General features: G+C 34.6%; 1 protein-coding gene across 1 annotated transcript; it reads left to right on the top strand.

The window, feature by feature from the left end:
• The first annotated feature begins 4414 nt into the window (after window positions 1-4414).
• LOC136822044 (proline dehydrogenase 1, mitochondrial-like) lies at window positions 4415-12375 on the top strand. The gene is made up of 10 exons (XM_067078267.1): window positions 4415-5109; window positions 5231-5430; window positions 5571-5593; window positions 5860-6092; window positions 6371-6499; window positions 6791-6852; window positions 7588-7672; window positions 10423-10515; window positions 10941-11087; window positions 11665-12375. Exons 1-10 carry the CDS (start codon window positions 4774-4776, stop codon window positions 12226-12228), a joined length of 1872 nt encoding a protein of 623 aa, XP_066934368.1. The 5' UTR covers window positions 4415-4773; the 3' UTR covers window positions 12229-12375.
• Window positions 12376-15161: the final 2786 nt, after the last annotated feature.

Genomic DNA, 15161 nt, shown 5'->3' with positions numbered 1-15161 from the left:
GTTTACATTATAGACCATGCTAAATCATATCAAATCAAACAAAAGATTCGAGCAAATAAGTATTGGGTAAAAAATCTCAGAAAAACAGTTTTTTGGGGAGCCTTTAAAAGTCAACCCCACCCCTAGTGTCTGTAGTGTCATTTAATCTTTTGCTCTCATCACGATCACGAATTGCAAAAAAGTTTAATCACGCAAAAAAAACAAAACAAAAAATGATTAGAGCAAATCGTGCGTCACGTCAAATTCTTGATCACGCGCCCATCACCCAAAAAAACATATAAAGCAATCCCGCAAGAAAAAAGCCGCAACTTCCAATTATGCCATCATGCAACCCAACTAGGGCCTCTTATTGAGAGTATGAAATGAAGGGTTCCCAGCTAGTGTATTTTTTTAAAAATCATTTTGTATCCTTAAAAGCCTTCAAAATATTCAAAGGGAAATACACACTTTTCCTTTACAATCTACATACAATTCCATAATCTTGTGCAAAATTAGCTGGAGATAATGTAATTGTAGTAACTCTTTTTGGCAGGCTGTCTAAATCCAGTCATCTCAGGTGAATTTGTGTATGCTCTAAGCAAGAAGTATGATAAACTGAGACAGGCCTATCACGAGCATGAAATTTGAAGATAGAAAAAGTCTTTAAAGCATCCGAAAGTTTCGGAAGTTTTTGTTTCGGATTATTTTGAGTATATAAAGTCTTGGAAAATTTAAACCAAAATCGGTATTCTTCAAGTTCAATATATTTTTTTCAAACCGTAGAATTAGATAAAAAGACTGATATGTGAAAAATACCTCCTTTTGCAGTTCAAACCATCATGAATCATTAATTTTCTTAGTAAATTTCATTTTGCATCTTTTTAACTTGGTTGAATAATAGCGGAAACAGGCATCAAAAATTTATAATTTCATGCATCTCACACTAATGCTATAAACACTTTGATAAATCAATTTTTGATTTTCACAAAATATGAAATACATGTATGTTCAGGCCTGCGTAAGGGCAAAATTTGAATATGTTATTTAAACCCCCTTCTCCATAGAACCACCATAGGAGTTTTTCAGCCAGTGGCGTGTGAAGATAACGGACTGAAACTCGATTGCGATTGATAATTCCATATTTTTCATGGCTAGGAATTTCAATTCTTTTGTTTTCAAGTCAGAGTTGGGATGGAAAAAAGAGTAATTATTTTGCAGTGAGGATGTGTTTATTTGATTATTTTCTGCGGCGGGAACGAAAATTGGAGGATACCTTTCCGCCGTGGACGATATTTTGCCCAATTTTTCCAGTAGGAAGGGTTCCCAGTGGGTCTGTGGGAAGGGGTGTATATTTTGACATGTTTAGGTATTTTGTCGTTAATCAGAAGGATAAATGTACTGTTGTACAAAGTGCTAGAAAACAAGTAGAACTGATTAGAATCATACATTTATTTTGTCAACAAGTAAAATCATTGTATTTTGTCGTTATATGTAGAATTTAAAGCTTAGGCGAAAGTAGCCAAGGTTCTAAGCTAATAGTATAATTTTGACTTTTAAAAAGATGTATACTATTAGCTTATAATTGCAAACAAACTCGGCACTGCCTGCGTTTAGACCAGCCTGGCATTTGTAATTGCTTGCAGTATTTTTTTGAATTCTATTGTTCCGCGCAATTGTGATGATGCCAGCGTGTTGGCATTTTGTTGGCATTTGAAATGCCATTTTGAGCAAAGGAATCCCCTTTTCTGGCATTTCAAATCAAACAAAGGAACCAAACCAAAGAGAAAAAAATGACATTTTTGATTTTTTAAAGTATTTGCACGTTTTTTATATTTCGTACTCTCAAGGCAATAGAAATTTTCTGTTATTAAGAGACAAAAATAATGACATCTACATTATTCCCAAGAGCAATTGAAAATGACAAGCCTTTTCTCTTTGTTTGGAATGCGTTATTTCAATCAGAAACGACAAATTTTCATTTTTTTGATAGGGAAAGTATAAAAATCTGATCGCATGCGAACAAGCCGCAACGAGATTTGTTTGCAATCAGGCGTTTGTATAAATACAGAGAAAACTCGTTGAACGGAGGTTAGATATCACGCCTGACACTCTGGCTAATGTTCATGGTTTAGTGAAGTCTGGCTAGCGAGAGTAGATGAGTAGAGATTTCGTTATTTTCATTTTATTTTATTAGATATTTCGGTTAGGGATGGATCTAATGGCTTCAAGTTCAAGTTCAAGTTTCAACCTTATTAGAACCTTTTGGAGCTGGTTACCCTAAGTCTACAAGCAAAGCACATAAAAGATAGTTTGTTGTTAAGATATGTTGCAGGGGATTTTTCCTTTACGACTTCGATTCGATTGTAGCTCAAAGATAGCATAATTTTTTTTTCAAAAACTATTTCACTATTTAAGTTTCGCGGGACTTATTTTCGCGAGGATGGGATTCGTAAATTTTCGTGATGATTAAATTTTGCGAGTTTCGCGAGAAGGTGAGCTTTAAAAGATTGAACAGTAGACCAATAAAAAACTTCGAAACACTTGATATTTTATCGAAAAATAAAAACTGTAGAGCTCTTTTCAAACACAAATAAGGAAGAATAAAGTGTATTTAGATATGTTTTGTTTCAAAATATGTTGTAGGGAAGGGCAAATATTCTGCAAGTATATAATCGAGTTTGAAAGTTCAAAAATTTTGGATGTTCGTGTAATTTTAGTTATTTTTCGGAATGATCCCAGTGACCTTCCCATTCATTGATCTTTTTATACAGACTATTTGACTAAACTTTTGCTAAGGATAGGAGGGCAGCCATAAGTCTATCCACAGCTCGAATAAATATCAATATTTTTTCTGATGAAAACTTAGCCTCGGGTACCCAGGGTTGACTACACGCTGCTGAGGTGGGTCGAGCACGCAAAGGATGAAAAAGTATGAGGAGGAATTCGGTTCACCCTTTGAAGGTTGTCGTGGGTCGGGTTGCCGACTATGGAGGGTTGTCGTGGGTCGGAGCGGCGCCCTTCTAGAGTCGTCGTCTGACCAGGAAGTCGTTGGGAGGGACATCGTGGAAGCCTCTCTTTCATTTTATTCGTCCTCAATTTAATCTAATAGCGAGTTTATGTATTCGAGATAAATCGAGGGGAACGGTATAAAGCAAAGCTGACATAGGACCGAAATCACCGTCCACTTTGCTCGACGACGGTAAAAACACCAAGATACCGTCGTCTGTTTAGGTGAGCAAAGGCGATATAGAGCCGTACATCAATTATCGACTTTGTTTTGTATCGATTTTACTTACCGTCGCCCTCCATATCCTCCGATACATAAACTCGGTAATTAATCAATCTGGTCTCGGGTCTGGTCTTTACAATATTATCGTCCTTCGTTGGTCCGCCGTCCTTCGAGAGTCGTCCGCCCGCCGCCCTTCGAGACTCGTCGTTGGTCCACCGCCCTTCGAGAGTCTGTTAAAGAAGAGGGATGTTTGATTTTTAGAGTGCTTATCTAGTGTTTATTTTCCAGAAAGTCACTTTTTCAAATTCGTGGCCGGCAATATTTGGTTGTTGTGGGTTTTACAAGCTAGTTTACCCACGTCTCTTAGGCTGGCGGGGGCTCGAATCAAGATTACACGATATTTTGTCGATCAAAAATGTTTGGATTTGTTCGGTTAAATTCACAAGACATCGTAAAGAGCTTATTGGGAATAAAGTACGAAGTATAACAGTAGTGTTTTCAAAAGAATACCCCCGGAAGATATTTTAAAGGGTTAAAATAGAATTTCAATACATAAGGGGCGACAGTAGCCTAGTTAACTAAGCCCGTATTCACAAGGCTAGGACACACGGCTTATGGCAATATAGCGTTTTACGGTGCTTTAAAGATTTTTTATATTTACGGATTTTAAGTTTGCCTTGGAATTCTTTGTGTTTTCCAAACATTTTCCTCTGCAATGACATTGATTAGAGTTAACCTGTCATCACACACTGACCTGTGACCTGTGACCTGTGACCTGCGTTTTACACTAACCGAGAATTATGCACAAATGCACAACTCAAAAACAAAGAAACCGCTAAATTCAACCTTCGAAAGTCGGCGACCCGACCCACGACAACTAGTCTGGTCGACATTATGAGCCAAACCCCACCCCTAATAAAAAAGAGACGAGAGGCGGAGGGCGGGGTGTATCTTTCGACTTACGTAATTTTGGCGGCAAAAAAAGTTTTTTCGCGATCAAAACATAAACAAATATGGCGGCTCATGAGCAATTGTGATTTATCCTCCCACAAACAAAGAAAGATATTTCTTTTAAAAACATATCGAATAACAAAGATATTTACAATTGGAGACTTTAAAAGTATATAGAAACCATTCTAACTACTTTTATCTTACAAATTCCATTTCTTTTTATTACAGTATACGTCTTTTTTGACAGATTTAATTAGATCATGATCGCACCACACCATCCATGGTATGCCATACGATGTCTATCTATGTCTATGTGTGACATCTGAAGACTGAAATAGATAAGCTTGTAACAGTTATCAAATTTCACTGGACAAAAATGTGGTCAAGATAACAGTTGTCACTGAGTGGTACTTTAAGCTTGATTATTGTATTGTTTTTTTATTGCTATTTGCTTTTGAGGGACAACATTGATCAATTCATATAAGAAGACCGTCGTAGAGTCAGAGAGCACATGTCGCAAATATATTCACTATAATAAAGGAATAGATAGTCATAATATTACCAAATAAAAAACAGCGGAGAACCTAATAAAGACTAAAAACTATTTCAAGATAATGTATTGCTGCAAAGTTTTTCAACGTCAAAATCCTAAGATCCTTTCTAGCACCCTAAAGACAATTGTAAGCTCCCAAAAATGGAGTCATCATCAAAGCTCATTGAATGATACAATACCAAAACAAACAACAAGATCAAAAGTGACCGGAGTTGCTGATCATTTTAGTGGAAATGCAGCCGTAAAATTACCGAAATCTGCTTCAAAGACAGAGAGCAATCTTGAGTTTGAAGATTTTCAGAAAGCTTTCATGGGAAAATCAACAAGAGAAATTTTACGAGCTCTAATGGTTTATAAGCTTTGTTCATTTGATTTCCTGGTGGAAAGGAACAAAGTGGTAAGCATTTTTAAAAAGGGTATCATTTTTTGATAATTTTCAAAAGCATGTATATATCAAAATTACAGTTGTCAGTTGAAGTATTCCTTGATTTCTAAACTTAAGATACCTTTTCTTTCAGCTTATCAAAATTTCCCGAACATTGCTTGGAAAAAGAGGATTTGATTTTTTAATGAAGAACTCCTTTTATGGACATTTTGTTGCCGGTGAGACTCAAGAAGAAATAAAGTCATATTTGTCATTGATGAAGGCCTACGGTGTTGGTGCTATCCTTGATTACGCAGTGGAAGCAGACATTCCCCAATCTACAATCACAGATAGGTAATTTCAAAACAATTTGCCAAAGATTTTTAATCGGTTTTTTTTTGCTCAAAAATATATTTGCTTTCAATTGTTCTTGAGATGAGATTTAAAAACCTAATATCCTCAGCTATTTTAAGATTCTCCTTTTTTATTTTTAGTTCAACTACCGATAAGATTCACGGTAATTTTATTTTTGATTTTTCTGAAATATTGAAATTAAAATCTCTAAATGCCCTTTCTAGATGTTTTTAAATCAATTTCTGAATGATAATCTCATACCGTAACTTTGTGTAATGCTGACATACCTTGTCTTATTCCGTCATAGCAACGTAATTTTCTCCTGATGAATATTCTATTTGTTAAGTACAGTATAATAAAAAGTAAAATCAAAATAATAAAAGTTTTTAGAACATTTATTCACATATATATTAATTTTCTTGTGTATAGAGGAGGAAGATGAAATTAACCTTGAAAATCTTGAAGATAAATTCAAAGTTCACATGGATTTTGCTGACCGACGAGAAAATGTCATTAGTGCAAGAACATATTTTTATGAAGGAGAAGAAAAATGTGACGAAAATATGGAAGTTTTTTTAAAATGTATTGACACTACAAGTAACACTTCTGAAAATGGTTTTGCAGCCATCAAAGTCACAGCCCTTGGAAGACCTGTTCTATTGGTAAGCAGAGTTCAAATCTTTCTTAGAGACTTTGGCAAAAGCTTTTTCTGAAAATAGAATCTCTAATATTATTCTAATATTATATATATACCTCCAGATTTCAAAACCCTTTAATTAGACCTATCAAGACTTAACCGCTTTTTTTCATTATTCTAAGATGATTTAGGCAAAATCTTTATGTGTTTTAGGCCAAAGTTTTATGTGAATAGTTCCCAAAGTTTTATTAGGTAGAGCCGAGGTATAGCCCCTAGAATAAATTCTTCTTTTCATTATTTCAGTTACGTTTATCTCAAATCTTGAACCAAACACAAGTCTATTTTGATCTTCTGGCTGAAAATAAAGGAAACTGCATAACTGAGAGATCTTTTGCAGAGGATGCCTTTGAGCATGGATTGAAAGACCTTGGTGTAAGAATTCTTTTTTTATTGTAATTAAAAAGAATAAGATCAACGTCTGGTTATATTATTAGGTCTGTAGAGTCTTCTATGATCCTGAGAACAACCTCCGATTCATTCTGTATTTATTAAAACTATAAAGTGAAAATATTCAAGCTTAATATTCAAAGACTTTTAGGTTGCTCAGGCAAATACCAAAAAATCTCATACATTTTATTGTTTGCTTCCTATGCTACCTGATGCTACATGAATTTATAACTATATCATCAAGGGATTACGAATTTTTCTTTTTTTGCCCTACAGGTTGACATGACTTCAGCAGAAGTGAAACAAGTCTTTGATATCATTGATACTGCAAACGATGGGTATGTATCTGTATTTCTTTGATATTAAAAGGTAATCCAGTCTAAAAGATTGATCTGTAAAATGTGAATTGGGACCTGATCATGTTCAAAAATAGTGTGACATTTAGTGAACTCAAAAATATAGTATTTCTTGAATAACTTGAAAAATATTTCAAATATAACGTTGAAATTTTATATGATGATCGGTATTTACACAAAGAACATATTTTGATGAAAAAAATGGTAAAATGAGTAAAATGTGCGGTTCCAGGTCCAAATATGTCCAAATATGTATTTTGTCAGCCACCTCAAAGGAGGAAATGGTTTGTTTGAAAATGACACTTGAATCGGTAACTAGAGGTATCATATTATCTCAAAACAGATAAAAGTGCAACATTTTGAAACTGGTTGGTTTCAAAAAGCCACCAGTGTTGTCAGCCACATAAACGACTCATAGCTTATCTTGAAATATCTTGTAACCTAGTAAGCCACTTAATTTCGCTCCAAAACAATTGGAAAGGTTAACCATTCTACTTATCCTTGGTGAAAAAATAAACGGTTAGCCACCAAAAATACTCATTTTATTAACATAATTGTCAGCCAACTTTGAAAATGTCACAAAACAGGCCTTTATTTTTGAACACGATCACCTACTCTTATATTTTCCAAGTTGCTTCACAAGACTATTTGTCTATGTTCCTCATAGGTAGTTTTTTCATATTTCTCGTTTTTTGATTCACCCTATCTTCACTTTAGAAAAATTGACATCCACGAGTGGCACTCGTTTCTTACACCTCGATTGAAACTTGCAAGACTCTTCAGAGCAAAACCAATCACAAAGGTAGGGTAATGTTATTTTATTAAAGTTTTTAAGTTTTTATAATTCTCATTGGTGTATAAGAGAGGTGTATAAATGCTTAAAAGTATTTTTCCACTTAATCAGATACATGTAGACTCCACATATAAATGACAAGTTACATAGTTGTTTGTTTAAAGAATCACCGGTAAACTTTTTTCTAGTTCCTTATTGCTGCTCCTTGGTTTGTGGCGTGATAAATCTGTTTGCGGTGTATACACTTAAGGTTTAAATAGTCACTTATGAATTTGTTTTCTAAAGTTATACCATCTTTAAAAGTTAAACATTACGAAAGTCCTTAGATACTTAAATTCTATTTTAAATGTCAATCTGACATTTTCGAATATCAAAATAAATTTCATAGTTGACTGATAAGATCATTATATGGCGAAATTCTTTTTAAATTGATAACATGTCTTTTTATAAGAACCAATATATTTAAAATAGGGCTAGCCTGATCATATTTTTCGTGATTTACATAAATCCTTTGATATTTTTAAGATATTCTTGAAATGTTATAAAATTCTACTTAGGGGCCTGATATTAGCCGTTTCTCAAATATGATATTGAGATTGTTCTTTGGTTTGTTCTTGGGCTTTAGACAAATTTAAGGCACTTGTTTTATTAAATTGTTCTTATATGTTCAATTGAAAATAGCATGTTTTTTCGCCTTCGACAATTTTTTAGTAGCTAAATCCGGCTACGTAAACATAACTTACTTATGACCTCTTTATACGATATTCCGAATCGCCCGAGTCTTGTTAAATTAAAAAAAAAACTTGATAAACAGTATTATTGATAATTTAAATGTGCAGACCTCTATTCTTATGTAACTTTTAACGAAATAATCGATATTAGATTAGATGAAAACAGATATCTGAGGGTCCGGGTTGTCATATTCATCTCATTTTTCTACTTGCCACACCTCCAATTGTGAGAAAATAGACAGACATGTCAGACATTTAGCTAAATGGTATCATACTTGAAATAATAAATGAGGATCTCTTTCTAAAAACATATTTATCAAAATATACATCCTACAGTATCATGTTATACTAACCTTTCACACACCTTTTATAGTATGTACACAGATTTACCGTGTTTTGAATGAGATGACGTCATATTAGACCTGGTTTCCACTGACCTTGATAATCCCCAAAACTAACAGAATTTGTTGGTGTTTCATAAGCTATGTACTTTTTGTTTGACATTTTTGTACGAATTTCAAAATATGAAAGTAAATTGTGTGTCAAAAAAAGATCATAGGATTTCCCTCAAGTTTATTTTCATTTGTGTAAGTGGGTTTACAATGTACTTAACATTGACACATTCAGGACCTTCTTTGAAAGACCACACAATGTTTAAGACAAAATACATTTCATAATACACGTTCTGCGTCCAGGAATACATGCTTTTTTCATAAGAACATCCAACATTTTTGAAGCCTTCGAATGTTCTTAATTTTTTGGGTTTCGAGCCTAAAAATGTTCTTAACATGTTCTTAACGCAATCTTTTATCATTTTTACCCAATTTCCTAAGAAATCGAGTGTTTTTGAGTCCATAAAACCTTAAAGTATTCTTAACTTGTTCTTAAAATTTTGGCCATCGAAGCCTTGTGCTCTTTTATAGTTTGTTCTTATAAAAAAAGAAACGTGTATGCACTTTACGCAGATGGTACTTCTTATGGTCATCTCAGCTTCAAACTCCCCCTGTATATCACGTCTATCTAAGCTAATCTCCGAGAAAATTCGAATACTCCCTTCATGACCACAGATTTCTGTAAAGCCCGAAGGGCTACATGTCGTGCTTTAAGCTTTTTGCTTCCAAGCAAAAAAAAGTGAATATCGCAAAAAATATTGCTGCTATTGTTTTCGAAAACCCGCGAAGCTTCTTTTTGGTCAAGCGCTGAAATGCTATTGTAATGTCACGTGACCTAGGTAGGATTTCCTACCTAATCTCGGCACACTTTTCGGCTTTTATAAATCTATATGCATGACATGTATTCACTCTAAAAGTCATGGCTTACATCCGCAACATCTCTTAATAGCAGACCTTGGTATGAGCAGAATAGATGATCTGTTATTTAGCGTTATTAACCTAAGCTGGCACAAAACATTGCTTCAATATTCATCTAGATCACGTGTCTAAAACTAGAATCTACAATCTTGGACAAATATTTTATATAAAGGGGATTTCCCTACAAGATCTTAAACCCAAAAATGATTTTTAAGTGCTCTGATTTACTTCTGGAATGTAGAGTTTCTTCAACTCTGAGTTTAAGACCTTAGGATCTCAGAAGGATACAAAATTTCAAAATTTTCCTAATAAGGCTAGTAATATAGCCTAGAAGCAACTGAACCCCTCCAAAATCGAAATGTCCAATGAAATAAGTGCAATTCTCGCCCGAGCTCTAAGATTCTAAAAAAAAGGTTAAAATACACAAAATTCTCAATATATTTCGACCATAATTGTAGTAATGGTAACAGCCTTTAAATTGAATGAACGAAAATTGAAATAGGGAAACGAGGAGCTGTGCCTGTGATGCTTTCGGTGCCTAAGATGTCAGCGCCAATAACCAGGAGGTCCCGACTCAAATCTTTGCTTATTTTTAATGTTTCAGTCAGTTTCCGTTGGCTCTGAACCGCGTGAATACAATCGAGAGACTCTCTCTAAAACTCGTAGATTACTGGTTAATGCATGTAAAATATCTATCTAATATTCTACTCATGCTTAGGGTGAAAAAGGAGGTGAAGTCTTGGCCACTTTGACGGACGCCGAACTGAAAGAAATGGAAAACATGACAGACCGTTTGTTGACTGTTGCCCAGGTAACAATCTTTCCCTTTATATGTTGATTGTTGAAATAATTTGTTATACTCTACCCTTACTTTCTGCTATTTTCTGTATACAAAAGATAAATCAGCTTGTTAGGGCTACATAACTAGTATTAGATTTCTAAGCTCCACAAAATATTTTAGCTCCATTTCATAAATACTCGCATCGCCCTGAAACAATTTTAAAGCTGATAATCTCCCTTGTGAAATAGTTCATGAAATATTCTTTATCAACACTAGTAACTAACTGTAAGTTGTAAAGCAAGTAACTTGGGAATAAAATCGCGTGAATTTCTTCGACTGCACTGCTATAATTTTGCAACCCGAGAATCGGAAAATATGTCGACTTGACTTTTGGGAAGGGGGGGGGGGCTTTTAACTGTCATCGTGTGAGATTATTTTTACCACAAAATTTATAGCGTGCAAAAGACAAGAACGTTAGATTAATGGTCGATGCAGAGCAAACATATTTCCAACCCGCCATTTCTCGTATCACCTTGGAAGCAATGAGATTTTTCAACAGAGATAAACCAATCATTTTCAATACGTACCAATGCTATTTGAAGGTAAGTCCTGGTTTAGACGGCAAACTTTTCACCTTTCTAATTAACAAGTAAAGTGGGTAGAAAGTTGTCTAAGGTATTGCCAAAAATCCCTCCGTTTCCAAGGCAGATTTCTTATATTCTAACATATTGAAGGAAATTATACGAAATTTGTAACCAGTAACTATAACATTCGAAAGCCCTCAAAAAACGGTAAAAATAATTTTAAATGGAAATAGTTGATTTTCTAACCTAAGTTGGGAAAACATAACTTTCAATTTTACTGTAAAATTTTATTTTTAACCGTAAAGTTTTGACCAGTCTTGACGTCCTTAAGCTTTCTCTAAAAATGAGTATTTTTTGAAGCCTGAGCCTAAAATTTGGGGTTTCAAAATTTATTAATTTATTAATTCCCTAACTAGTAGTTATACTAAAGATGGGCTTGCTCAGAAACTCCCTTTGCATTAGTGGGGTTTTATATATATTTATATCTTGACGTTCCCTAGAAGTTCTCAAGAGTAGATTAGTATACCTTTGAAAGGAGCTTTGAGGCAAGGATATACATTGATGATTCGATGAACCTTAATTACCTACTTTTAAGGATACACCTGCTCATTTGCGTATCGATATGGAACTTGCTCGACGAGAAGGCTTCAAGTTCGCATGTAAACTTGTCCGTGGCGCTTACATGGAACAAGAAAGAGCCCGCGCGGAGGCACATGGCTATGCAGATCCGATCCATGACAACAAGGAAAACACTCATGCTTGCTACAACGATATGTTATTTATGATGCTTGAGGAAGTTCGCGACCGCGGCGCGAACGTTATGGCCGCTTCGCACAATGAAGCGTCCGTGCGACATGCTATCAAGACGATGCAAGAGTTCGGTATCAAGCGCACAGATGATAACGTCTTTTTTGGACAACTTTTGGGTATGTGCGACGCCATTACTTACGCCCTTGGAGGGGCGGGATATTCTGCTTATAAATATGTCCCCTATGGCCCTGTTGAAGATGTAATTCCCTACTTATCGAGACGAGCTATGGAGAATAAAAGTGTTATGCTGGGTGTTATGAAAGAACGACAAATGTTGTGGAATGAGCTTGCCAGACGCGCTAGAAGCAGAGAGCTGGGCCACAATCCATGGGCTCACGTGACCGCTTGAGACTTTTAAAGCCTTGCGGGGTTTTTTATTCTCAGTTTGTCTTAAAGTGGCTACTATAGGACTTATGGTAGACCTTAGTAAATGGTTGAGGAGGTAATAAGTTGAGAAGGGGTATATGTAAAATAAATGACATGGAGTGATTTTATTTTTATTTTATAAAAACCAGATGCTCCTAGATTTTTTTATTTTTCAGTCCGTCCTGGATGTCACACCTCCTCAACATAGGGGTACAGACTATTTTTGAAATAGCCCATTAATTACATAATCATCAATCTAAATCATCGTGAGTCTAAAACACAGATATCTTATAAAAACACTAGATAGAGCTACTCCGTCCCTAGCTGAAGTAAAATAATCCGCCATCTTTGATAAGTAGATCAGTTCGGTGCCGGCAACTCGATCGATCAAGCCTATCTTTCGCCTAGCGCCATTAAGGTTTTTTTGCTTGATTTACCAAATTGCCGGTGCCGAACTGTGACCTACTGTGACCTACTTTCAGCAAAGATGGCTCATTATTTTCTTCGCCTGCCGTTGCTTGGGAAATACAGAGTAGCTCTATCTAGTGTTTTATATAAGATATCTATGGTCTAAACGAACTTCATTGACAAGGAGAATTGACAGTTATTCTATTGATAAATCTGATTTTTTATTTAAGTTCATGGAAAAATGTAAATATTTAAAACGACTACCAGGTTCAGCTCAACCGATTGACAATCTAAAAACTAAATAAATAAACATTCTATTGTTCATTGTTAAGATGTTAAAGGGAAACTTAGATTTTGTGCTCTATGGCTTTTAGATACCTCCTATAACCTTGAGCAAAGCCTCGAAACTTTCTTCCAAAATCGAAATATTCATGTTACAATAGATCGAGGAATTCCTAAGAGATTTCTATCGAAATACTCCCGAAACAATCCCACGATGCATCGCTTTTTTAGAAAAATCAAAAACTCTGATAAGATCTATTTCTTTGAGTTTGACTGGCAAGAATATTTTCACTTTACTATGATTTCGATTCTCGTCCCACGTAGGCTGCACGCATTCCCCATAATATGTTTTGACATAGGGGATGCTCAACGTGTATAAAATTCATTTCCGAAAGTTACCCCTCTCCACCCGTAATTTTATTTTTGAGTTTTAGAAAAGTTAATAAGATAATTTATTTTCCAAACTTTTAAAGAAAATTAAGACAGATTAAGTCTTGGACAGGAATGTTATAATACACGATTAGCATCCCCTATATCAAAACATATCAGATGTGATGCGTGCAGCCTACGTCCCACGTTGCCCATACTGATACGAGTTTGAGTTGAGTCTTTTAGTTCTAATACTTTTCTACAACTCTATAACTTATTTTTTGTTGTTTTTTACAGTGTTTTTGTTGTATCTTCTTTGTTTAGTCTTATTGGTTGCCATAAAATGACATTATATTTATGATATAATGTTTTCTACGGAAAGACCCCGGTTTTTGCCAGTAGTGGCAAGTTTTATACAACTTTTGTCTAGTTTAAATTTGCCACTACTGGCTAAAACCAGGGTATTTCTGTAGAAAACATTACGTCATGAATATCATGAAAAGTGTGTCCGGAATTGGATAATTGGAACTTACTATTCCGTAACTTTCGGACACCCCTTTCCGCCACTAGGAGACTAGGTTCTAATTTACTTTGTTACTTTTGACGTCATTCGACCCTGATAAGCTTTGATTGGACACCCTTTTAGTGAAAGGGTTTAAAGAAGTTTTCTTGTACTTGGAACTCAAAATTTCTTTATTTATATTTTGCGTTTCTGTTTAATCATATTTCTTTTGACATTTTTAATATATTACAAGACTATATGTGTATTTAATCTTTATTTTTCATATTAAAATTTATTTAAAAAAAGAAAAAGTCAGACTTTGTCACATTGAACGAAATCGACAGTCGAATCAATCGATTTAAATCGAGCGGAATCGATTAATTCTAATTCAAAATATACCAATCAATATACGAATCAATCGAGGTAATATTCGGCGTAAGGTATAATAAAAAAGTTCGTGATATTTGGCTTGACTATTACTTTCTTTCACTTTTGTATTCCGTCAATTAAATTTCATGATCTATTGCGCTCTCGAATCGTTTCGATTGATTCGATTGTCGATTCTGTTCGATATGACATTGTGTGACAAGAGGCTCTCTGTGTGAAAATGAAATTATATATAACTTTTCTGAGCTTTAGACTAAGACTGATGCCCGCAGTTCCGGGCCGGGGGGCCGCAGTATTAAAGCTTCTTTATCCCCCTCCCCTAAATTTGAACACTTTACTTTTTCAACACTTCTTAGCACGCATTCTTCTATATTAAAAAGTTAGACACTGCTGGAAGATATTTTCCAGGAAAAATAATCTACAGGACAAATGTTTTGAAAAATTGATAAATGAAGAAGACAAATGAAGATTTTTTACTGGTTCAAAAATTACTACTATACATCGGACTTTTTTTAATATTTGAATATGACTGATTTCAAATTTGTGCTCAGATTTTTCGTATCTTTCTTAGTCAAAAGCTACAGCAGTTTCTCACAGGAGCAGGTTTAAGCTACTTTCGGTCATTTTGTTGACTATTGTAGGCCTTCTGTAAAACCTTTCATTCAAGAAAGATACGATAAATCTGAACACAGTTTTGTTTGAAATCTGCCAGATTCAAATATTCTAGAAAATGATTTTTAAAGTAGTAGGAAAAAACTTCGTTTTTTCTTAATTTTTCAAAAACCTTTACTACTTTTGAACTACTCGTTTGGTTGTTCTGCTCGAGAATATCTTTTCAACGGTCTATAACTTTTTAACATAGGCTTTAAGTAGTAATGACTTCTGAATACACTCGACCGTACATTCTCGACCGTAGCTAGACTGGAGTCGTTCATAATGCGTGTAATACTAATAATACCAATACCAAT

The sequence above is a fragment of the Clytia hemisphaerica genome, unplaced genomic scaffold (assembly GCF_902728285.1).
Source record: "Clytia hemisphaerica strain Z4C2 unplaced genomic scaffold, Clytia hemisphaerica genome assembly, whole genome shotgun sequence".
Taxonomy (NCBI): Eukaryota; Metazoa; Cnidaria; class Hydrozoa; order Leptothecata; family Clytiidae; genus Clytia; species Clytia hemisphaerica.
This window is presented reverse-complemented; position numbering and strand designations above follow the sequence as displayed.